Below are 26,907 nucleotides of genomic sequence, written 5' to 3'. Positions count from 1 at the left end.
AAATCATGTCGCTGTACATGGCATACAGTATACTTTGCAATATATTAACAAAAGCACAGAAAGACAGAAGGGTAGTGAAGAGTGTGCAGCTTCTACTCTTCATGGAAGATTTTATATAAAATCTGAGTGTGTCTGTGGAAATTTTTTTGTCCATTCAAGAAGTCAGAGGTGTGTCACAAAACATGCAATCATTGTGTCTTGTGAACCAGAGTATAAAACGTAACTTACGTCAAAATAATTGTCATATTCTGCTACGATGAACTCAGACTTGGGTTTGTTCTGACAGTAGATCACATACATGTGCAGTCTTCTCTCCTGGGAAATTAAAAACAATACCAACCAAAGTTTAGCAGGTGGACACCCACGGAGTGCAAAAGCCTCCTCACTCACATGTTTGATGAAGAGCTCGGCGAGGTGCTCGTGGTCGTCCAGACATTTCTCCAACTCTCCTACAAAGAAGCTGCCAGCACAGAGCAGCGTTGTTTTCCAGTCGCTATAACCACAAATATTCAATTGCTCCATTGCCAGTGACTTACTCTCTGTGCCAGTCGAAGATCTGATGGATGTTGCCAAAGACGATTTTCTCTTTTCCTTTCATGTCATCGGGAACGCCTTTTTCTTCTATTCTCTTCATGAAACCCTGAAAGGAGGTTGAAATCATAGATCATACGATACAGATGTAGAGTGTCTCGACAGCCCATGGATGGGTAATCTAAATGTTTCAATTCAAGTGCGACTTGGGTTCCACACAGGACCATGCACTTCCTAACCAGATGTATGACAAAAACTCATTTGTAATGTATTTCCAAAACTAGAATCGGCTGCATTTGCAAGAACAGATACCTCGGAACAGTGGTTTTTAACGTTGTTAGAGGCCCTGAACCCAACCACTTCAAATGCATATTCACCAAACACTTCATTAGTGAAAAATAAAAATGAGATTTTTGACAAATTCAAGACATAAAAAAACACATTTATTCAAACCAGAAAAAAGTAAATAAAATTCCAAGACATAAGTATACTGTACGTTTTTTCAATTTCAAAAAATGAACCATGCATGATGTACTATCACGACAGTCAGACGTTGACCTCGAAGCGAACTAAATTACCCGCAGCACTGATTGAACAAGCAATGTAACGTGATCATCTGCAGCCAGTGATGGCCAAGCGGGCATGTCATAACTAATTGACATCTTGAGTCGAGTATGTCTTAACCTTCATGGCACAGGCTCCGTCGAACCCCTGAGACCGAATCACTGAACCCCTGGCGTTCGATCGAACCCAGATTAAGAACCTCTGCCTTAGAAGAAGGCCAAATATCGGCCTCATATAGACACTTGGTATCAGTAATCGCTCATCATTAATCAAGATGAAAATCGGAGGTGCTCGAGAAAAAATTAGGGCAGATTCGTAACCACGCCGCCACATATTTATCCTGAAAAAAAAATATAGAAATAAATTTAAAAAAGTAAACGTTTGTTGACCAGTGTAATCGACGGGGTAATCGATTCCAAAAGATTTGTCATCACAGGAAACACGGTGACAGACAGGAACCCATGATGCCTGCACAAAAGTGAGGCGAGTGAATCACTACACAGCCAGTGACGCTCGTCAAAACCACAACCTTAGAAGAAAGGACAATATGTAATCATAGGCCAAGCCAGACTTCAGTCGCCTTGAATGAACACACACACACACACACACACACACACACACACACACACACACACACACACACACACACACACACACACACACACACACACAAAATGGAAAGGTCACGACAAAGCCAGTTCTCAGAAAATAAAGGCATCATGTTCACTCATGTGTGTGAGATCGAGTGATGTTAAAAATAATTCATGATTAACTCACCTCAACAACAATGCCCAAGTCTTTGACATAGTCCTTCTCTGTCTGTATCAACTCGTTCAAGACAAACCTAAGCGGAAAAACAAGTCACCTTAGTTGGAACGATATCAAGAGCATTTGTTCCAAAGTGAGGCCAGGTAGTAGACTTACATGCGACCCCTCATGGCTTTGGCTCTCTGTTCCAGCTCAGGGTTCCGGCGCTGGACAGGAGTGCTTTGTTCCGGTGGGGAAAGTGGGGAGAAGACCGGGTGAGCTCCTGGTTCTAAGGTCTGTTGCAAAAAAAAATCAATAAATTAAAACAAACAAACAAACAAACAAAAAAGACATGTAGGTTTAAAGTACCGTATTTTCCACACCAAAAGGCGCACTGGATTATGAGGCGCACCTTCAATGAATGACCTATTTTGTCAAAATGGCGTGAGTGGCTGCCTTTCTAGCAGCTCCTATATTTTGTTGTTCTACTTCTTCCTTTCATAACTTTGCTGCTGTGAATTGGGAATTTCTCCATTGCGAGACTAATAAAGGTTTTCTTATCTTATCTTATTATTATTATGATTATTATTATATTATAAGATGCAATCTACAATGCATCCACTAGATGGCGATACGCTCAACGAAATGCAAAGAGAGGGATCAGCTGCCAGTAAAACGTATTGAATAAAGCAGCGACACAGTTCTCTTAACCAACAGCAAGTTGTAACATTGACTCGTTAACGTTGAACTCTCTTGCCGCTGCTCTCTTTCCGTGTTCAACTGCGTAACTGGATCGCCTTAAGTTTGAACTCTGCGTTGTAAGCATGTCTCTAACAAGGAGCCATTTTGGGGTCGACATATTACCGTAATAACCATACATAAGGCGCATTGGATTTTAAGGCGCGCTGTGAGCTTTTAAGAAAATTGAATACTTTTAGGTGCACCTTTTAGTGTGAAAAATACGGTACAACTAAATAGTCGCTAAATCTACCAATGATCCAGTGCCACAATGTGATTCTGGATTATTTACAATTCAGCCGATGGTGGAACAGCTTCGTTAGCAGGGAACAAGCTGCCGGCCTTTCCGGATGGCGTGATCAACACCCAGACTCATGCGTTGACTGAACTCAATCGCAAAGTGGATGCGGTGTTGGAGTCACTTCGCAAAATGGAAAAGAACAAAGAGTAGTTGGCCTGGCCTAAGAAAATTTGATTCATTGATCAAAGATTCGGCTAATTGATGCCAATGAGAGTCACAAGCTAAAAGACCTTCAAGGCTGTCTTAGAATGTTGATGGCCTGTCCCCAAAACAACTGTTGTCTGGACTGGATGAAAAATATGCTCGGACACAAGCATTCCAATCAGCTTCCTGAGCCGTCTTTCCCGAGCCTGAGACTGATATAAAGGCTTGGCCTTGCGGCTGCGGATGCTTGACATGCATACACAAACAATGACAATAATATGCTACAAAATGCCCGAAATGTCAACCTCTTCGTTGTACTCTTGTTTGCTCCAGCCCTGTGTCGTAACCCGATTGATAGGGCGTTCCTGGTTTGAGCAGCTCGTTGGACTGGTTGTGATGCGTTTCCCCCCTCTCCTCTCTTTCCATCCTTCCCGTTCCCTACTCAGTCTTGAGATTTGTTGTACATGTCTTTTAAATGTACACTACATGTGCTGAGGTTTTTTTCTCAGGCTCACACTGTGCTCCCATTTAAGGAGAATGGTCAGAGTTTTCTTTCCTCCTCTTCCCTATTGTTTTCCTTTCACATCTCACAATTCGGGGTCCTTAACCACAAACCGCCAGGTTTCCCGTTCTGTTTCCCTCTGTTGGTCATTGTTTTGTTTATGTTCCTCTGGAATTTCTTGTGTGTTTTACATACTTGGCCAATAAATCAGATTCTTATCAATGACTGCATTACGAAACAATGTAGATTATGTTTAGAACATATAAAATCTTTCAAATGTTCGACACGGATGTGAGTGAAATTTGACGTGGAACCTTCCTGCAAGCCGAAAGACAATGTTAGTGACCCTAATTATGATCTGGTCCAGATCCTCAATCTTGATCAACTTTGTAAAACAAATCTTGAAATGGTACTGCCGATTTTTGGTATACGGTATTTGGTATGACCCAAAGATGACATGATCATGTGTTGAAATTTCTCTTGATCGTAACACGTATCATTATTGCAACACAATCTGAACTGAATAGGTTGTGGCAAATTCTGTGTCAAGCTTTTGGTATGTCACAATACTAAATAATTTAGATTTGAATATTTTGGGCAACCAGATCCGTAATCTAGATCTGGATCAACAACAAATAAGTTGTAGCGTACTGTAAGTGCCATTGACAAATGAATTATTATTAGTTAATGAGCTGAAGCCAGATCCAGAATTCTATACTTGTCGATTAGATATGTGAAATTCCACTGCATAATTATTGGACCTCTCCGTGAGCCGTCACCTTACCGTGGTGGAGGGGTTTGTGTGTCCCAATGATCCTAGGAGCTAAGTTGTCTGGGGCTTTATGCCCCTGGCAGGGTCACCCATGGCAAACAGGTTCTAGGTGAGGGACCAGACAAAGCACGGCTCCAAGACCCCTTATGATAAAAAAAATTAAAGGATCTCAGTTTCCCTTGCCCGGACGCGGGTCACCGGGGCCCCCCTCTGGAGCCAGGCCTGGAGGTGGGGCTCGTTGGCGAGCGCCTGGTGGCCGGGCCTACACCCATGGGGCCCGGCCGGGCTCAGCCCGAAGAGGCAACGTGGGTCCCCCTTCTCATGGTCTCACCACCCGTGGGAGGGGTCAAAGGGGTCGGGTGCAATGCGAGCTGGGCGGCAGCCAAAGGCGGGGACCCTGGCGGTCCGATCCTCGGCTGCAGAAGCTAGCTCTTGGGACATGGAATGTCACCTCTCTGGCAGGGAAGGAGCCCGAGCTGGTGTGTGAGGTAGAGAAGCTCCGACTGGATATAGTCGGACTTGCCTCCACACACAGCCTGGGTTCTGGTACTAGTTCTCTCGAGAGGGGTTGGACTCTCTTCCACTCTGGAGTTGCTCATGGTGAGAGGCGCAGAGCAGGTGTGGGCATACTCATTGCCCCCCGGCTCAGTGCCTGTACATTGGGGTTCACACCGGTAGACGAGAGGGTTGCTTCCCTCCGCCTTCGGGTGGGGGGACGGGTCCTGACTGTTGTTTGTGCATATGCACCAAACGGCAGCTCAGCATACCCACCCTTTTTGGAGTCCTTGGAGGGTGTGCTGGAGAGTACTCCTGCTGGGGACTCCCTTGTTCTGCTGGGGGACTTCAATGCTCACGTGGGCAATGACAGTGAGACCTGGAGGGGCGTGATTGGGAGGAACGGCCCCCCCGATCAGAACTCGAGTGGTGTTTTGTTATTGGACTTCTGTGCTCGCCACGGATTGTCCATAACGAACACCTTGTTCAAACATAAGGGTGTCCATATGTGCACTTGGCACCAGGACACCCTAGGCCGTAGTTCGATGATCGACCTTGTGGTTGTATCATCGGATTTGCGGCCGCATGTTTTGGACACTCGGGTGAAGAGAGGGGCGGAGCTGTCAACTGATCACCACCTGGTGGTGAGTAGGCTCCGATGGTGGGGGAAGATGCCGGTCCGTCCTGGCAGACCCAAACGTATTGTGAGGGTTTGTTGGGAGCGTCTGGCAGAATCCCCTGTCAGAAGGAGTTTCAACTCCCACCTCCGACAGAGCTTTTCCCATGTTCCGGGGGAGACGGGGGACATTGAGTCCGAGTGGACCATGTTCCGTGCCTCTATTGTTGAGGCGGCCAATCTGAGTTGTGGCCGTAAGGTGGTTGGTGCCTGTCGTGGCGGCAACCCTCGTACTCGCTGGTGGACACCAGCAGTAAGGGATGCCGTCAAGCTGAAGAAGGAGTCCTATCGAGCCTTTATGGCCTGTGGGACCCCAGAGGCAGCTGACGGGTATCGACTGGCCAAGCGGAACGCAGCTTCGGTGGTCGCCGAGGCAAAAACCCGAGCGTGGGAAGAGTTCGGTGAGGCCATGGAAGCCGACTTCCGGACGGCTTCGAGGAAATTCTGGTCCACCATCCGACGTCTCAGGAGGGGGAAGCAGTGCACCACTAACACTGTGTACAGTGGGGATGGGGCACTGCTGACTTCGACTCGGGACGTTGTGAACCGGTGGGCAGAGTACTTCGAAGACCTCCTCAACTCCACCAACACGTCTTCCTTGGAGGAAGCAGAGTCTGAGGACCCTGAGGTGGGCTCTCCTATCTCTGTGGTTGAAGTCACCGATGTGGTTAAAAAGCTCCTCGGTGGCAGGGCCCCAGGGGTGGATGAGATCCGCCCGGAGTTCCTCAAGGCTCTGGATGTTGTGGGGCTGTCCTGGTTGACACGCCTCTGCAACATCGCGTGGTCAACGGGGAGAGTGCCTCTGGATTGGCAGACCGGGGTGGTAGTCCCTCTTTTTAAAAAGGGGGACCGGAGGGTGTGTTCCAACTACAGAGGGATCACACTCCTCAGCCTCCCTGGTAAGGTCTATTCAGGGGTGCTGGAGAGGAGGGTCCGTCAGGAAGTCGAGCCTCAGATTGAGGAGGAGCAGTGTGGTTTTCGTCCCGGCCGTGGAACAGTGGACCAGCTCTACACCCTTAGCAGGGTCCTCGAGGGTATGTGGGAATTCGCCCAACCAGTCTACATGTGTTTTGTGGACTTGGAGAAGGCGTTTGACCGTGTCCCTCGGGGAGTTCTGTGGGGGGTGCTTCGTGGGTATGGGGTACCGAACCCCCTGATACGGGCTATTCGGTCACTATACCACCGATGTCAGAGTTTGGTTCGCATTGCCGGCAGTAAGTCGGAATCGTTTCCAGTGAGGGTAGGACTCCGCCAAGGCTGCCCTTTGTCGCCGATTCTGTTCATAATCTTTATGGACAGAATTTCTAGGCGCAGCCGAAGCGTTGAGGGCGTCCGTTTTGGTGGCCTCAGTATTGCATCCCTGCTTTTTGCAGATGATGTGGTGCTGTTGGCTCCTTCAAACGGGGCTCTCCAACTCTCACTGGAGCGTTTCGCAGCTGAGTGTGAAGCGGTTGGGATGAAAATCAGCACCTCCAAATCTGAAACCATGGTCCTCAGTCGGAAAAGGGTGGAGTGCCCCCTCTGGGTCGGGGGAGAGATCTTGCCCCAAGTGGAGGAGTTTAAGTATCTTGGGGTCTTGTTCACGAGTGAGGGCAGGAGGGAGCGAGAGATCGACAGGCGGATCGGTGCAGCGTCTGCTGTGATGCGGACGTTGTATCGGTCTGTCGTGGTGAAGAAGGAGCTGAGCCAAAGGGCGAAGCTCTCAATTTACCGGTCGATCTACGTTCCAACCCTCATCTATGGTCACGAGCTATGGGTCGTGACCGAAAGAACGAGATCCCGGATACAAGCGGCCGAAATGAGTTTTCTCCGCAGGGTGTCCGGGCTCTCCCTTAGAGATAAGGTGAGAAGCTCGGTCATCCGGGAGGGGCTCAGAGTCGAGCCGCTTCTCCTCCACATCGAGAGGAGCCAGATGAGGTGGCTTGGGCATCTGATTCGGATGCCTCCTGAACGCCTCCCTGGTGAGGTGTTCCGGGCATGTCCCACCGGGAGGAGACCCCGAGGAAGACCCAGGACACGCTGGAGTGACTATGTCACCCAGCTGGCCTGGGAACGCCTCGGGATCCCCCGGGGAGAGCTGGAGGAAGTAGCTAGGGAGAGGGAAGTCTGGGCTTCCCTGCTAAAGCTGTTGCCCCCGCGACCCGGCCCCGGATAAGCGGTAGAAGATGGATGGATGGATGGATAATTATTGGAGGAGTTCTGTGCAAGTCACTCATGTTTTTGAGTGGTAGAACCAGCAGAGGACGGCATATATATTATTTTGTATTCAAAAGCAAGGCAAAAAACGTTCAAATCTAAGGTAACTAGACAGACATGCATGCACGTGCACACACTCACCATTTTGGTTTTAACCAGTTTTTCTATGGCGCTAACCAGCTCTGCAGCGCAGGGCACCTCAGAGGATGACTGCAGAGATGTTAGCAAGGACGACGACTGAGAGTGGAAGATGACAAAAGGAGGCAAAAAAACAACAACAGCAGCATGTTAGAAAGGACGGCGATAGTCAGTGTAAGAAAAAGATTGGAAAGGGAAAATTGACAGGAAAGTGAAACCTAACTGGACAAGAGGGTGAGTGACAGGGACAAAACAAAAGCTGTCACCTGAATTACTATAAATTTAGGCGACTGGTTTATGTGAATCCTGAAAGACACCCACTAACAATAGATTGTTTAAAAAAATGCTCAACATAAATACCACATAAAACCATCACAGTTTTGATGCGAACTCAAAGGGGGAAAAAACGTTTCTTGTTGTTAGAGCAGTTTTTCTCAATCACCACACTTATCAGTTCCGAAGATATCTGAAATTCTTTTGCCAGAAGATAAGAGGTGAGATTGTGGCCTAAAAAGCTAGGTCAGGTCTGATCATGTCCGTTTATTGTGCAGGAAACATCGTAGTAGGTGAAAATCTGCCATATCGAGAGACCATAACGACCGGATTCTCTGTTACATCCGACTACAATATGTCACCCTTGACGCAGGTGAAAGCGTGCTTCTCAGTCAGGTGATAGGTTACCGCTAAAATGAAACCCAAGAGCTAGCAAAATGAGCAAAAAACAAACGTCTTTGGAAAGTTTCTTTGGGAAGGTGAAAAGGCCCAGCCAGGAGACAGAAGAGGAGCTTACGACTTCCAAGATAAAGAAGGCGACATTTAATAGACAGTACTTAAAATATGGATGTATCTCAGCGGGAGATTCCCACGCACCAAGTCCACTCTGCATAATATGCGGCGATGGGGAGTTGTATTTTTCATGCACTTTGTATGTGCGGTGTATCTTATTTTGAAGGCACGTTTATACATTACCATAGCGACCAGAGAATGTTGCGGCCAGATTGGACGTTCCTTGTGTCATGATTCGTGTTTATTATTAGGTTTCGAAAATACCACAGTTTTCATGCTGGTCATATTATATTATTTTGTTGAATTCATCCGGCCTTAAAAGCCAATCCCTAAAAATATTGTCTGACATTAAACCGGTCCATGAGGCAAAAAAGGTTGGGGACCGCTGGTGTACGGTATTGATAATAATAGCCAAGCTAATTCCAAGCATCATATTGCTAACAGATCATCTATGGTGTTCTATTTGCACAATTTCATTGCTTGTTGATGTACTGTCGGGGCATTTGTTATGCCCGTCAGGAATTTAAAAAGACTGTCAACCACCACCAGATAACCCGTTTCGAGTGGCAGAACTGACAGCGAGTCCACCCAGCATATGGTCAGTATCACTGCAATGCAAGATCTCTGGTGCATCGAGACAATACAGCTCGCTTGACATTGCTGTTGACGTTTGCACAAACACATCAATGTGGATCATATACAACTCATTGAACAACTTCATTTTGAAATTAGGTGAGTAGCGATCAGTTCACTTAGAAATCAACCTTTGTTGAGCCGATTGACCTATTTTGAATTGGCTCAACAAAATCTCACGAGTAATGAGCAAACAACCCAAAAAAAACCCTAACATGATATTATCGTTTATCATGCTAGTTTTTGGGAAAATTAATCATCCAAAAAAAATGTTATTGTGACAGGTTTAGCATCATCTCTGCATTCATATGTCTTTTCAAAGGGGAACTGAGGTATATTGGTGCGGGGTTTTAAAAAAAATGTTTTACTTTGTATTTTATAAGTCACCTTATCGTCCTGCGCTGAGGGGTCCTTGATGATCTCCATGGGAGGAGGCAGCGGGGTGTGAGCCTCCTCATCTTGCTCCTCCTCGCCGCCGCTCTGCATGCCGGACGGTGCTTTGGAGAGGAGGTTACCCTCCTTGCCCAGGATGTGCTGAGGTGGGATAATAGGTAGCATTAATATAATCTAATTCCATGAAATAAAAATGAAACAGAACAATACAGGAGTGAATACAGGAATTCTTTCTTCATGATTGGCTACCTCATCGATGATGTCTTCCTGCGGGTTCAGGTCAGGCTGGCCCTTCCTGCTTTCATCTCTTCCCGCCCCGGGACCTGTCAATCAATCAGTACACCTATGAGCTCATGCCTGTTAAATTTAAATGAGCGGTCATTATTTATTTATTTATTTTACGAAGATAGCTCTTTTGTGTGTTCCGCCGAAGGATACACGGTCAGGAGATAACAAGGGCGCCTCTGTGTGCGTACGTCTTTGTTAGCAAAGACTACAAGCGAATGACCATCTAAATCATCTGAGCTGGGACGAGGCTCCCATGGAGTGTGGCTAACACTTTGTTTTAGAGTCAGCTGACATGAATGGATACGACATGTGACAGGAGCATGAGAAAGCAGTTTGGTGTCCAAATTGCTTTTAGAGTGCAGGAGTGCGTCCCATTGCTAGCTCCAGTGAGGGAAAGCTTGCTGGATTGGTGGAAATAGTATAGAGCCCTTTCCACACGACTTAAAAAAAAATCTCTAATTTCTGTCCCATGTTGTTGTTCTGTATTAAGTGGCAAAATGAACAAGTGGTCAGCAGTCTCACAGTACTCAGGTTTGGGGTTCAAATCCAGGCTCGGGCCTTCCTATTATTTGCGTGTGAATGGATCTTTTGTCTCGATGTGCCATGTGATTGACAGGCGGCCAGCCCAGTCCAGTTCACCTCTTCAGTTCAGTTCAGTTCATCTGCGACACTAATGAATCTCAGGGTTATAGAAAATGAGTGGATGGAACTTCTGTATAAAAAGCATGTAAAGAGAATAGCAAACCTGGCAACTGTTTTGTCTTTGGAAGTATTTAGATGCTGCTTTTTCATAGTCTTTGTAGAAAACTTTTTTATTTTTCACGAGTTTTGACATGTTATTGTTTTGTATGAAGGGCATTGATGTTGAATGTGGGGGACACGGTCGACCAATCAAATTTTTGCCATCAAAACTCATTTCAAGTCCCTTTCATAATTGCTTGCAAAAGGTGACGGTTTTTTTTTGTTTTACCTTTTTCCATTTTCACTGTTCTGACAGCACTGAAAATAAACTGGGGAACAAAGTTAAGCCGGAAAATTTTCCGCCTCTGAGAGTAATTTTTTGCCCTTTTTCCATGTTGCTATTTAGTTCAAATGGCACTGGCACACAATAGTCAACCAAAGCTAGCCATCGTGTCCAATTACTTTTTCACGGAAATTTTGCTGTACATGAGTATGTTGTTTGGGTGGACATGCACATACAATACAAAATTATTCGGCATACTGGATGTATTCTGATTTACTGCACCTCCGTGACATTTAATGCTGTACATACAGTAGCTGAACTTGGTCACATTGGATGTAAATGATCTTGTTTGACTTTTAACTTTGTTGCTTTTAGTCAGGAGTTGTCACGCCTTATGCCCTTTCTGACACAATCCACCTGAGAAATGGAGTAAAGGGAACCAATCGGATGCTGCCGTTCGACCTGACTGAGACTCGATCACAAGTCAGGGATGCTACCTACTGACCAATCTATTTCTTCACAATGGATGGAAATACGTATCAGAATCGCGACATTCTTACCCGTCTTCTTCTGTTTGTTACTGGGGAGTTTCTTAACCGAGCTGCCGTGACTGAGGCGTCGGACGGGATTGGTCAGCCATTTCCGGAGTGTATTTCCAGAGCGTTTGGGTCCTGGCGAGTTGGACTGCAGTGAGCTGAGGGACGACTGCGGCTGGAGGTTTGCCACAGACTCAGTCTTCCCATCAGAGCCACTTACAGGATAATTTTCTGAAGGAAAAAATAAAAACAGTCAACATTTTCAGGTAGAGCACTTGTAGTATAACTGGAACTAAAAAAATATTATTCCAATGGTTGCTGAGCCTAAAGTAGTACGCCAGAACAAGATTTAGACAATACTTCTTCTCATGGTCCAGACACACAATGTTTCTCCTAAACTTCACATTTCCAAGGCAAAGTTCTTGTGGATAAAAAGTGCAAATTTCATCCGTTTTAACTAGTTTTGTTTTTAATTGTTTTATAATAAACATCCACCCATCCATCCATTTTCAACACCGCTTATCCAGAAGAGGGTGGTGGGGAGTTGCTGGAGCCTATCCCAGCTGACTTCGGGAAGAAGGCAGGCTATCACCCTGAACTGGTCACCAGTCAGTCACAGGGCACATACACAGACAAATGACCTTTCACACCAAATTTCACACCGTCTCTGAGTGGGAATCGATCCCACGCTGCTGGCACACAAGTCCGGCGTGGGTACCACTACACCATCAACTAACTTAAAATAAACCTATTTTCTTTATTCTACTTAAAATTTTTGTTTTATTAGTTCTAATGTTTTTTGGCGAATACAGCAATTGCTTTTAATCTTCCCCACACGCCGTCACCCCCCAAATAAATAAGTAAATAAAGAAGTCCAAATTTGGAAATGACGGTAAATGTTTTTTATTGGTCGGTGATGTTGGGTATATTTATTATCAAAGGAAGCGTGAAAGCAAAAATTTCCAGAAACCGCGAGTTTAGAGTGCTTGGTCCAGTTGCCTGTATTCTTGCTCAACGTGACCACAGGGTTTGCACAATTAATTCAAGCGTCAACACAAAACAACAAGATTTCATTCACTATTGCGTAGTCTCACTGTTTCACCAGCTGTCATTCATCTGAGGGAACAGGATGTGGAGAACAACATCGAAGGAAAAAAAATGTCTTTATCCTTCAGTCAGCGCGTGTGTGTGTTCATGTGTGTGTGTGTGTGTGTGTGTGGGTGTGCAGTCATGTGTCAGCAGTGCGGTGGATCAGCTGCGCTCACGCAAACAGCTGGGAGCGAAGGGTTGCGGCCGTGTGCACAGTGCAAATGTGTCTCAGACAGGAAATGAAAGTTCAAGGGTCAGGGGGATCGCCTGAGGTGTTCTGTGTGCAACAATACACAATTTTTTTTCGGTTTTTCTTTTTTTTAAAGACCCTGAAGCTTCATGTGTTTCACTACTACTTATGCCTCTTAATCAGCTTTCTCTTTGCTTTGCTAAGCCTGCAGTAAGAGCTGCACTCGCACTAAAAGGATTTCATAGGAAATTATTTTGTGCAATAATTATTATTTCATGAATTATGTTTTCTTTTATTGAACTGAGCAGAAAAGGTCACATCAAGTTCTAGTTGTGGTTCTAAGGTTATCTAAGGGTTTTTTTTTTTGGTGATGGCAACACCAACCCCCCTCCCCCAAAAAACAACAACAAAAAAAAATTTCACACGCACAATGAGTGACTGCTCTAAAAAAACTACTGTGCTTGATTTGAACATGTACACTGGAAAAAATGGTGTGTTGAATTTGTTCAATTTTATTTCATCAAGTGTTTGCATTAAATAAAATCATCAGGATCCAGACACATTTTGTTATTGGCCGATACAGCTACTTAAAAAACTGATCTGGCTCCAGAATTATTTTGTCCAGCCACTTGACAAATAAAATTGAGTAAATTCTCCAATTTTTTTTCCAGTGGACCCTGTTGGCACATAATTAAAATGTGTTAAACTGGGATATCATTCTGATTATTTTTTAAGAAAAAAGGCGAAAATTCCATTCACAACATTTCCATCATGCGCACTTGAAATGCAAATACTTTTTTCTCCAGTATGTTTGTTGTTTTTACTTTTTTTTCTTTTACCAATTACACCGTTCATATTCTGTTTAACCTTTTAGGACAGTGAGTGAAATACTGCACAATTCAATCTATGCCTACCTCATGCTTCTGAGGGGCATCACAAAAAGTCAAAGAGAAAGATTTGTGGATGCTTTACGTGATACACACACACACACACACACACACACACACACACACACACACACACACACACACACACACACACACACAAAAGTTCTTACATTCGCTCAACACTTCACAAGTTACTCCCTTAAGTGCTGTTGAGCAAATGTAGTGTCATGTGACTGGTGCGTATTCAGCAAAAGCCAGGTTAGCGCTTGAGTGTCCTTGACAGTTGCTTGACAACACAAAACACACGCAGGCACCTATGCGCATAAACAAAACTGACTGATAACATTTTACTCCCCACGTATGACACTCAGTAGAGCGTGATCCTCCTCCAAGGCCACCCCTCCCCACCCCGAAACCAAGTTCTAAACTTTTGCCAAATTCTTCCAAAGTTAGTGGTGTGGAGCAGTCACATACTTAACGGCAGATCGGGGGGAAGTCGATTGGACTTTGATTTGCACAATCGCAATTTTGGTGTAACACTGAGCAATAGGCCCACAATACCCCCACCTATGGAGAAATGTACAGAAATGGAAAGAACCAAGTTAGACCTGGCGGAACTAATAAGCTGCGTAGCTCCCACAAACAAACATGCACACACCAACATCCACATTTCAATTCATTTGCGAGACTATTTCATGAGACTATGGGCAGCCGATGTGTTTAGCATCAGTTAACTTTTTAAATGTCCACGCGTAAATGATAGTACAAATGAACTGAGGTGATTACAGTTAATATCATTTATTGAGAAAAAAGAGGGCAGAGTTTGAAGAGTGAGGAGTGTAGTCGGCCGCTAAAAGTCAGGTGAGATGGAACAACAGCGCTACTGTTGCGAGCCAACACAAAAGACAGACCGCGGACTGTGGCCGTCACTCACTCACTCTGAACAGAGCAGCCCTTTTGTCTCGTCCCAGCCCGCTCTCTATCATCTTCACAGCACACCCTTCTAGAAACAGCCGGTTTCACTCTGTAATTACCCCCCCCCCCCCACACACACACACGCACATGCACTTCGAACCCTCCGCCCGACACATCTGTGAATAGCTCCATTGACAACACACAGAGATCATTTCTCCACTTTTACCCCTTTTCCACTTCAAAAAAACTCGCTGCTGGTTCGGTGCGACAGCCAGTTAGTTGTTACCAACTTGCTTAGTTGGTGCTTACTAAGTTCTTACGAAGAACGTGTTTGGTTTTCCACCGACAAAGAACCAAGTAGGAACTACGTCATTATGTCATCGTGAAGCGTCCAAACGTCACTGCTTACGTCGGCGTGTACCCAAGAGCACCTGCGCGATTAATTATAATAATAATCATCATCATCACAATAATAATGTGCTGCTAGGCAACTTAGCATAGCATCGAGTATACTTTTATGTCGTATATAAAAGTCAGGGACATGCAATCAGCAAACACATATATCTTTCTTAATTATTGGAGATGATCACGAGGCTGGCTGCAAGTTGGGGATCGCATGCTATCTGGGCACATCCGCGATCGCTCTTCTGGTGGGACATAATTGTGCCGGAGTTGCCGTTCAGCAAAACTTCTGAATGTCCCGGGAATCATTCCTCTACATCTGCGATCGTCATGATAACGACGCCCTGACGTAGTTGGTGCCAAAGTCTGGCCTAACAAATAATTGGGGCAATCTTAAGCACCAGATTCAAGCACCAGGGCAAGAGCTAGAGCCAATTTCGGTGGTGGAAAAAGAAAGAACTGGTGATAACCTGGTCATTGGCCCGGAAATAGCACTAGCATAAATTCGGTGGAAAAGGGCCATTTGACTGCCAACCAGATACACTATTTAACCATTTACTTGGCTTTACAAAGATGTGAACTGCACTTATCTACTAAATTACCGTATTTTCCACATTATAAGGCGTTTCTGAGTATAAGGCGCACCTTCATTGAATGGCCTATTTTAAAACTGTTTTCATTTATAGGGCGCACCACATTAAAAGATGCATGGAATAGAAGCTACAATAGTGGCTGTGGTTACATTATGCACCCACTAGATGGAGCTACACTAAAGGGAATACAATACAGCGTTATTTATGTAGAGCTTTCATAATAGCTGCAGCTGTAACAAAGCGCTTTACAGAACATTTAAAATACCAAAGAAATCTGATTATTGATCCATATATAAGGCGCATCAGACTATAAGGCTCATTGTCAGCTTTTGAGACAATTGAATGCTTTTAGGTGCGCCTTATAGTGCGAAATATGGTACTTAAATCCGACAAGGAGCTCAGATTCTACATTGGCATGGAGATTTTTTTTAAAGAATAAACAACTTTATTTATAGAGCACTTAAATTTTCTAAAATTTGTCAGTAATGGGATCAAGCCACTAGCAGGTCTTGAGTGATCTAACTGGGTCTTCAACATGGCCTCTTAAAGTTGCACCATGGCAGAAGACCGTGTCAACTGGGGCGCTTGATGCTGGCACTGCACTTTCCCTATGCACTCAAGGCAAGGCAAGGTAGGGCATATTTAGCCACAAATCAGCTCACTGCAAACAGCTTCCTCCGAAGACTTGTTTGATGGGCTTGTGGTTCCAAACCAATCTCATCTAGGCATGCCTTTATGGGTCTTGCTTTGTGCAGTAAGGGAGAAAAGGGACTTCCCCAAAACTTTCCGACAATCCTAGAAACATATAAGGCAGCCCAAATGTCCATTTATCCATCCATTTTCTGTTCTGCTTATTCTCACGTGTCGTGGGCGTGCTGGAGCCTATCCCAGCAGTCGGCGGGGTACATCCTGAACTGGTTGCCAGCCAGTCACAGAGCACACATAGACAAACACTCACACCTAGGGATAATTTAGTGTGTTCCCTTAACCTACCATGCATGTTTTTGGAATGTGGGAGGAAACCGGAGTACCCGGAGAAAACCCATGCAGAGAACATGCAAACCCCACACAGGAAGGCCTGAGCTGGAATCGAACCCTGCACTCTGCACTGTAAGGCCGACACACTAACCAGTGGACCACCCAGCCCAAATGTTTAAAATAAATAAACATAAGAATGAAGTGGTGGAGTCCAACTGAAGCTCTTCAAGTGACTGCCTAAGAGTCTGGTGCACATCGCGCTTCCTATCCAAGAAAAAAAAAAAACGATAGAAAATGACTACGAGAAAATGATAGAATAGAGTCAATTCTCTGAATGTCTGACTAATTGATTAAGAGAAGACCTCAAAATCCATCTGTTCATGACTAACATTTAAACTCTATACATTTTATAAACCTGTTATATAAATTATCCTACATACAAGACATTTAATTTTTACATTTGGGACTCAAATTATTATGATCATTATTATTTTATGGGGTATGTCATTGAAACTGCTGTTATTTTCTTGAGTTAAACATATGCTTCCTTGCCTGATGGATATGTGTGATCACTCCTGTCATAGTTGACATTCAAGTTTATGCTAGTGTTTCGAGAATGCAAAACAGAGTTGTGCAAGGAATGCCAATGTCGGGATTGCTGTCTTCCATCATTGATTTAAAAAAAATGATGGGATGAGTAAAAGCAGTCGAGTCAGTATTTAAAAAGGTTGCTCAAGTCATACCTGGGATGTCTCGATGACGAAACAGATGTGCTGATTACACCACTACGGTTTGACATGAACATGAAATACAACATTAAAAAGAGGAACATTTAAAAATAAAGCTCAATAATGTTGCTCTCGTTCTTGGTAATCAAAAAGGAACTTTTATCAGGTTCAGTCGTAGTCCAGGGAACTTTGAGCAGTAAACAGTCACTTGAACATGTTGAGTTATGATAAAATCAGCTCAATAAAGTGCTGATATATGTTGGCATGTTGCCTTTCAACATTTTTCAAATTAGGCTGAGCCAGCACCTATCGTTCTCATATTTCTTCAGTAATGCATATTCCATAGGGCGATTGCAATTTATAAATCCTCCTCATATATGTTGCTATGTGGTTACTGGCAGTTCTTGTGATGACATCATATATCTTCTGACAAACAAGCATTTTACGGTGTAGAATGAGTCATTAAAAATCACGCGCAAGAAAACGGGAAATCTATTCTTATTGCGTAAACAAAAATTTGTGTCATATGATTGCTGCGAGTAAACAATTTTTTTTCCCCCCAAGTGGCCGCTCCCATTAATGAGATCAGACATAGCTAGGGTGTCATTTATTTTCTGTAAAATCTCAGCTGAGCTGTTTTATGGGATTGAGACTGTCACCATTTGACGCTGATGACCTCTCAACACACAGCCACAAATTTTTGCTAGGTTGGCTGTGCGCAAACCAGTACAACCGGTTCGGCCACATACAGTTGCAATCTCGCACAGTCACGGGCCAAAGTCCGCTGCGGTTGTCCGCACAAAGCCACAAAGTTAACGTTTAGCTGGCATGTTGACCCACACGATAAACCATTGTGCATACCTAGACTGGTTTTATTGGACTGACAAATCAAAGAATCAGGCTGAGGTTTTTTTTTTTTTTTTTTAATTCCAGAGGAAAGGTGTGTGTCTTCAAAAAGCAATGATGCAAATATTTTATTGAAGAGGAGACTGAGGGCCTCAAGAACACGGGTCACTGCAGCAAAGCGGGACTGTGGAGCAAAATTATGTCGAGTCTAAAGAAAAATAGCACGCTAAGCTAATGTAAGCATTTGTGCTTATGTTTTGTCAATTCTAGTCGTGTATCTTCAGAGAAGAGAATGAGGGCAGCTGCAGCAGTGTGGAGACTGTTGAGTAGAATACTCAATATATGTGTGATTTTTTTTGTTGTTGGCATTTTCAACCACGTTGCCTCAAATGTTACAATCTTCTTGTTCTCTGTATCTTCTGCTCTAATTTTTCTCTGCCTCTTAGATGGCAGCATCCTTCGCCCGATATATATACACACACCCTCTGCACGTGTCAATACTCTCACTCTGGCCTCTCTGGCCTTGTCTCCAAACCTTCCAGCTTGTGCTCCCCCTTTGATGAGCTCAATCCTGATCATGCCTGAGCTCAGATGCTTTTTCAAAAATATAAATCAACCAAAACTCAAAATTGTAATTATCGTAATTGCTTGAGAGCTGGCTGACTTCCATAAAAATGAATAGCAGGTAACAAAAACAAAACAAAACAAAAAAAAATCAGTTCAACAGAAGGACCTGCATGGTCCAACAAGTGTGCTCATTTCTTAACAGTTCTGAAAAATCGCTCATGCTGCTAAACCTACACACTCGCACACACATAGCATTTTGTTTGTGTGGAGCAGTAGAAATGTGCTCAGAAAGAAGGTGCGGTCAAAGGCTTGTTGAGACAGAAAGACAAGAACACACACCGTCACATGTAGACAGTCAGAAATGAGCAGATGCTTTCTAATAAGGTGGAAGGACATCAGCCTAAAATCGTCCTTATGTAGACCAATCAAACTGTAAAATTAAATAAAAGGTAAGCTGTCAAAGATCGAGAGATGAGCAACTACACACGTAACTTTCGCGCTCCACTCCCATGTCACACATTCCACAAAGTCATCGTGGTTATTCTTGAAGTTTTGGTTTCATTTTTTTACACATGTGCAGACACAGAGACGCACACGCCCAAACAAATTCGGCTCACCTGTGCAGCAGCAACAGCAGTGGTCAAAGATCCATCTGCAGCAATGCCAGCCTCGCTTCATTGTCATACACACACACAAGCACACACACATACACACAGGGACGCACACGCAATTTATGCTACATTTAAACACCTGTATCTCTCACGCACACACAAAGGCATATTGTACAAGTTCAGGCAGCCAGACTGAGAGCGGGCTGAGATTGAGAGAGGAGTAGTAGAAAGTGGAGGGAGGAGGAGAAAGAGGAGGAGCTCCGTCTCCCCCCTTTAAGCAGCACAAATCAAGTTTCATTTTCAGCTGCCATTCATCGGTACTTCGTGTATTTAACCCTTTCATGCACCCTGTAACCTGATAACATGATAAACTGTCCACTCTAGTCACTGCCGTCCCTTAAGGGGTTAACGTAAAAAAAGAATTAAAATAATAAACGAAATTGACACACCACATAGTGTAGTGTTGTGAACAAATTTGAAGAAAAAAACCCATTGCAAAAAAAACCCCATTCATCGCTCCTTGTAAGGAAACAAAAAATAGACATAAAAGTGAGAAAATCCTTCAATAATTTAGGTTTCCACATTTAATCCAGAGTCTGAAGCGCTTAAATGCAACGAGTGAAGTGCATCGCATATTTTCAAAGTGCTGCAGTTTATAACAATGATACATTTTACAAATATAAAGTAAATAAGTGAGGATCAAAATTTTCAAGAAAGTACTGAGTAGATATGACGAGCCCAGATGTCAAAGCTCGTACAGGCAGTGTTGCTGCATTATATGTTCGTGGATGTCAACCCTCCCCCCCAAATAAAATCAAGGATGCATTTTCTGTATTACAGTAACAGTACTGTATACGCTTTCGTGTTGATAAAAAAAAAAGTATGCTTCATGAAATTTGGTCGTGAAAATTAGTTTTGCTTTTGTAACAAGATAAGAGCACTTGGGTCACTCCACGAACATTCACATTCGCGTTAGCATTCGGCGACATATACTGTATGTAGGGTGGGTCAAATCAAGGTGTGTAACAAAAACTGGTGTGAACCGGAAAATCTTTTTTGCAATCAAACAAAATGCTGCAAAACAATTTTTTAATTTATGTCATTTTTGAACAAAAACAACATAATTTCTGAAATACGTGTGTAAAGGTGGTGAGTCTAATTCTTGGGCATGTTTGGGTGGCAGCCAACAAAAATATTGTAATATCTCAGACCCAACAAGAGGGGTCAGTGTTGGTAAGATTACCTGGAAGTTACCAGTAGTTGTTAAAAATAAAACACACACACACACATACGCACGCACGCACGCACGCACGCACGCACGCACGCACGCACGCACGCACACACACACTGTAAGGGTAAAAGTATTGGGACAGGGCCAATACATTGGAGTTATTGTGTTCAACTGTATGCTTCTAACTTTGTGGGAATAATTCTGTTAAGTTCTTTTTCTTTTCCCAGTGTACAAAACAAGGTTGACACTTTGTTAATGTGTAGTCGGAAAAGATACTATAGTACTTTTGTTCTCACAAGAATTTTAAAACATTTTTTAATGTTCAGTGTGTCCCCAAATAGTTCTTCATAATGTAATTTTTATATATATTCTTCAGATAGGTAATATTATATCGTTTTCTAGCAATATACTGAGACATGCACTGGGTTGTCAAACACATGCAAATTATGTGTGAACCTGCAGTTGACACAAGCAAGTATTATTTGCTTGAGGTGTGAAAATGTGTTCCTATGAAGATTGGAGAAACTTGTTAAACCGACCTGAGGAGTTCACGAACACTTCGTCGTCAAGGAAACGTTTGATCATGTTCAGCTTTTTTGCCGCGGGTAATACCGCTTTATGCTTGCGTGACAACGAAAAATGTTACAAAATGAGATGAGCATCTACAATGTGACTTAGCTTTAGCACATTATAGTTTTATTGGTTTGAATAGAAAGAGTGGTTAACTTATTTTGCACGACAGAGACACAAAAAAAATTTAATTTGTGAGGCTGATCAGTACAATGCTATGCCTTTAATATAATGTTAAATAGTACTTTACTGATTTTACATATGGACAAACTGTTTAATATCATTTTTAACACTTGTATGACCAAACTGAGATGTGTGAGGCGACATGGATCAAATTTGTTCTGCCTTCCGAATTATAGTGTTGAAGTGAACCGTCTTTCGGTTTAACAAAGATTAACTTTTTTTTTATATACTTGACGATGACAGTTCATGTTCAAACTGACATCAGCGATGTGAGTCATTTTCAGGTTTCTTCATCATTATTTTCAGTGTTTTTTGTTGTTGTTGATATTGGTTAAATTATTTTTACATTGATACATTTTTATTTACATAATATATAAGGTAAAAAAAAAATCCCCTTACCTTTCCCTGAGTTAAAGAAGCAGTCCATTTCCACACTGGAGCGCGAGTGTGACACACACAGTGCTGAACTGGGTACCAGACCCTCCTGAGGTGGGCTGCGGTCAGTGGTTCGAACCAGACACCAGCCGGGCCGCTCGCTGGGCCTCTCCAGCAGCTCCACTGTCTGGCCTGAAGTGAGAGAGACAGAGACAAGTAGTCATCACAAAACATTTTCAAGAAAACACACAACCAGAAGTTGACGAGGCCATGGTCAGACGCTTACCGGTACTGACGGATATCTCACTGCTACATCCTGCTGTAAAGTCCTGCAGGATCACCGTCAATTCACAACCACCAGAGAGCTGCAGACAGAAAAATAGGTGAGAAACATAGCAGCAGCCAACAGAACAATGCAGAAAAAGACTGAATTGGGAATGAGGCCAATGGTTGTGTAGTGATTCACAAAGCTGCCCATCACAATCAACCTGCGATTGACTGACGATCAGTCTGGGGTACAGTGAGCTTTTCCCCACTCTAGGCTGCAATGCAAAAATGCATTTGATCTTATAATGATTCACATAGGTCACAAAGTGATGGGTTGGGACAAACTCAATGCTCCATTCACAATCTTACTGTGACTGACTCGCAACCAACAAAGGTACTTGTCACTCACACAGCCAACTGGAATTGAATGTGTCACTGTTATTCTAGTGCCTCGTATAGTGAACTTGGTATGGAGTTGATTCCCAGAATTAGCCCCATTCACATTTGCCCTGTTATTGTCACAGTCCCATGCACCAAGTCAAGTCCACTTCAAAAATGAATTTGGCTGTGTACTGTAATTGTTCACAGAGCTGACTTGACATGCCCTGGATTACCACTCACTCTGCTCTTCACATTCACAAAAACCCTGTGACTGATAGAAGAGCCGTCCAGGGTATTGCACACCAAGTCTTGATTTTCAACTACAATAAATCAGATATTTTGCTTCATTTGATGGGCAAAAAGCTTTCACTTATCAGTCTCATGCCACAGAGCTGCCACCAGGTGGCAGACTGAACAAAAATACAACGAAGTAAACGATTTTCGTAGTCATCCTACATCACAAACCTACGGTGCAAAATCAAAATTAACAGTACATGTACATGAAAATGAATAAATAACGAATACTACTACTTTTGGAAAAAATAAAGAAACTACAAACCTGTATTTTTTTTATATTCACCCCAAAAATCCCCTCTTACAGGGGAGGGTGTACTCCTTCAAACTACACAAGCGTATCAGTTTGCATTTTTAGTCTCATCAAAAAAAGGATAAAACCGACAGATTTTTAACATTTTCCGATCACTGAGTGGCGGAGACTATCCCAAGATACTTTGTTGGGCTGCTAATGTCACCTGCACCCAGCTTGTCGGTAGGTTGAGGCGAGATAGCTAGCTATAGCAAATTTAGCAACAAACTTGGGCTGACTACTACAGTACTGCCTGCTAAATATGTTGCAGTTTCGCTCCTATCTCAATCGTCACAGCCTCCATCATCTCACCTCCATGGCGGCGCATAAACGACTCAAGTATTGTTCTCATAAAGGGATTACAAGGAGTAATTAACAAAGGGAAAGCAAGAGAAGTCACGCTAATTGCTAAGCTAATTTCACATCATTGTGAAAGACTGGAATTAAAAGTGCTTGAGTGACGAAGTACACTTCACAGAGGCCTTGCTGGAACTGCGTTAAAGTGCAACGTATCCAACTTTGAAGAGCAAAATAGCAGGCAATTTAATAAGTGTCAGGATAGAAAATAAATACAGAATAATGCTACACAAACAGCTAAACAGGAAAAGTTTCAGCACCCTTTACATCAGCTGGGAGGCCTGTACTGGAAGAATACATTTCTATTAATATTGAGGATAAGAGATTCAGAAAATTGATGTATATAGAATGCTTATAATATTACAAATGTAATTTGTTTTCACGATACAGTCCTGAGTTTTGATATTCACTTTTTTGATCCGCACAATAAATGTCCTCAAAATTGCATTAGCATAGGGCTAATGTTTTTAATTATTATTACCGTATTGGCCCGAATATAAGACAGCCCTGATTATAAGACGACCCCCTCTTTTTCAAGACTCAAGTTTGAAAAAAGACTTTTTGAACACCAAAATAATTTTTATACAGAAAATAATTACAGTACATCTGAAACAAATGATTATAACAATATATTTGAGAGAAAAAGCATGTTATTTTGCCTCATTCAAATCTTAATATCTGAACATTTAAATATGTAAACTAAAGTGCAATCACATTCGTCAATGAATGGCCTCTGGTTTTTGAAATGTAAATGACATCATAACTTCTCCTCAGCTGCCGGTTAACCTGGCCGATCTTCGACCCACTCTTCTCGAGATTGTCGCTACGTTTCTCAATTTTCTGTTATCTCTTCTATTACTTTCTTCTCTTTTCTTTCTTACCGCCAATTTTTTTTTCTTCGTGCTACCGCTATTTTTATTTTTGTTCTTCGTGACAGGGGTTCACTTTGGCCTGGGGAGTCAAGTTCAGCATTCGCTTCAATAATATCTGGCGCCATCTAGTGTCGTGAATGGGTATAGTGTCTAGACCCCGAATATAAGACGAACACTTTTTCAGTCTTATTTCAATGCAAAAAACACCGTCTTATATTCGGGCCAATACGGTATTTGTAATCAATTAATCCTTTTGAAACATTATTGTTTATGCTTCTTATTTAGATTGATAACTGCATTTGTGCAAAGATTCTAGGCTACTTTGCCTTCATTTACAATTGATAATTTTATACAGCCGCAATACTGGATGCATTTCTCATTCGATACAGATCTGTTTAATGTCACTTCAAAATAAAGTGAAAAAAGGTAAGCAGTCATAGTGTGTTGGATCATTCTTTATAGAACAACTGAAAATATGTCGTGGCATATTGTTATCATGATAAAAAATGGCCTACATCGTCATTTTTTTTTCCATATTGCCCTGCGCTACTGATCGGTGAGACTTTCTCATCAACTGATCAATTTTGAGAATGAAATGGCTTACATTTCTACAGTCTATACACTGTAGCTTTACCTGTTGCTTTGCTTATCTGACATTTTATGACCCAAAAGTGGCATAAATTACTTGCAACTACCAATGTTCATGTGTCACTGCCCTAGGTCATGATTAGGATCAATGTTGACACAGAAAATGAAGTCATCCATGTTCAAGCAACATAGCCAAACAAACACGTGCTTCTTGAAATTCAGAAAAGAAAAAGCCTTGCAGTGTCTTTGGAGTTGGGGACTCTATCCCTGGCCATTGCATCCTTGTCGAAGTGCCCTTGAGCAAGATACTGAACCCCCAGTTGCTCCTGATGCTGCGTCATCAGTAGGTAAATGAGGAAACAGTATAAAGCGCTTTGAGTATCAAAGGTAGAAAATCGCTATACAACTGACAGCCCATTTACCATTTATAGTTCCTGCAAAGTCACATATGGTGCATGCAGGCTTTCAGAGCAGGACACTTGTCTCAGTGCAAACACAGCTAACGAGATGCAAAGCTAACATTTACTTTTCAGATGCTGTCTGAAAACACCTTTAGGATGCAAAACATTTGCTTCTCCTTTAAAAATGTCAGCTTGAGTGTGTGCATGTGTGCTTGTTAATGTGCACAAGCAACCGGGTTTAAGGTCGCATAGCAACAACCAGCCAGGCTACTCCACAGCTGCAGGTTACTTTATACTTGACGACAACAACAAGACAAAGCAGGTGTCTTGACTTATGGTACTCCGGCTGACTGTAGCACCCTCAGCATCTTTTATATGCTAAATATTGAAACTTAATTATACAAAGCACAACGGCCCCTTGACTTATGAATGTCCCAAACAGTATGTTCCAACCACAGTTTTTCGATTCTCGAGTCTTTGACTGGTCAAGTTTTGCTGTGGATTGACTCCAAATTTGAATTGCGGTCGAAGCAAGGTTCTGCTGCTGCTCGATTGGAAAAAAAAAAAAAAAGGGAGAGCTACAGTTGGTGATGCATTTTGAGCCGGACAAACAGTCAAACACACAATAACAAAATGAAAACACTTGCAAGGAGGAAATCACTCACTCTCAAACCTTTTACACCATCAAAAAAAGAGCTCCAAGTACCACTATAATGACCAACATTTAAAAACAGTAGTGCAATAAAACTATGTGTTCATGAAAAATAATATTACTGCAAGTCACTGTCATATTCTGCACAGTTTGAACATTGGCACTGTGCCTAAATACAGGAAAATAACGTTAAATATAACTGAACTGTACTTGGGTAGAGATTCTTTCATTTAGCATTTGGATGAGCCCGAGTACCACGACTGGTACTCGTACCACACTTTGAGAATCACTCAGAGTGACTCCATAACCCTGATTTCTCTGATCTATCTATCTCGCTAGCTAGCTTGCTAGCTACACAGTGTCAAGTTCAGTGCTTTAAAGTGCAGTCCACATGTTTATATATTACTTTTTGAATAGGATAAAATCCCAGATAAATTCGCATTCCTGTTGTACTCTGACTTGTGATTTCGTGACTTAATTTAAACCACTCTTTTTTCATATTAGCTTTATAGTGAAAGCGAAAAAGACCGCAAGTCAAATGCGAAGTACCTTAACAACTCTAACTGAAGCCGACAAATACTGTCATTCATAATGATTCATGGTTCGTCTGCTTTCATTTTCGTGCAAGCTTAACGTAGAAGATCAAAAGATTTATGTATCATAAATCTGACAATGTTTATTATAATAAGGGTTCATCAATTGCTTGTGTTTGTTAAAAAAGAGGAATAAGACCTTGAAAAAAATAATTGCATACTGAATCGCAATTGTAAAATTGACGGAAAATAATCGCAATTAACGGTGGATTATTTCTCACAATCGTCCAGTCCTCATCCATAGTCGAAAATGATCATCTTTTTTTTCTTCAGCTTCAAGTCTGATCAAACACTCGTGTTTGTCGTCAGTGGGCGTTCCTTGTTGTTATCTGTCATGTGATTGCACACAACAGGAAGCACACGTGTGCGCGCAACCGGCTTGTGAGGGTCATATGCTTCAAGGGTGCAGCGTGACAGCAGCACAGTGAATGAAATTGCTTGCCGTACAATCACACCATTGATTTTATTTATCACGCTCATGGCTTTCTGTACAGTGAAGGTTTTGAGTGACCACCATCGCATAAACTTGTCTGCTAAATGAGTTTCTATTTATCAGCAAAGCAACAAGCATCTGAATGAATGAATCAGCACTTCGTTACACGTTGGGAGGGGGATTTCCAAAAAACTTGGGATGGTCTGGG

At 42.8% G+C, this 26,907-nt stretch overlaps 1 protein-coding gene across 3 annotated transcripts in view; it reads right to left on the bottom strand.

Moving 5' to 3' along the window:
- kalrna (kalirin RhoGEF kinase a) overlaps positions 1-26,907 on the bottom strand; it is a 146,875-nt gene that overhangs the window by 20,584 nt on the left and 99,384 nt on the right. For 2 of the 3 annotated variants that reach the window (XM_086122906.1, XM_086122907.1), the window contains exons 39-48: positions 21,856-21,934; positions 21,594-21,761; positions 11,429-11,635; positions 9,866-9,939; positions 9,611-9,757; positions 2,020-2,138; positions 1,873-1,939; positions 537-640; positions 391-460; positions 229-315 (exon numbers count right to left, since the gene is read on the bottom strand). In XM_086122906.1, the coding sequence (XP_085979032.1) occupies positions 229-315; positions 391-460; positions 537-640; positions 1,873-1,939; positions 2,020-2,138; positions 9,611-9,757; positions 9,866-9,939; positions 11,429-11,635; positions 21,594-21,761; positions 21,856-21,934 (1,122 nt within the window). Of the gene's footprint in view, positions 1-228; positions 316-390; positions 461-536; positions 641-1,872; positions 1,940-2,019; positions 2,139-7,807; positions 7,904-9,610; positions 9,758-9,865; positions 9,940-11,428; positions 11,636-21,593; positions 21,762-21,855; positions 21,935-26,907 lie in introns of all 3 variants that reach the window. The other variant, XM_086122905.1, reaches the window with a different exon arrangement.

The sequence above is a fragment of the Hippocampus guttulatus genome, chromosome 11, assembly GCF_054856545.1.
Source record: "Hippocampus guttulatus isolate MCC_2025c chromosome 11, RoL_Hgut_1.0, whole genome shotgun sequence".
NCBI classification, from domain to species: domain Eukaryota; kingdom Metazoa; phylum Chordata; class Actinopteri; order Syngnathiformes; family Syngnathidae; genus Hippocampus; species Hippocampus guttulatus.
Note: the sequence above shows the minus strand (reverse complement) of the source record. Positions and strands in the feature narration are given on the sequence as shown.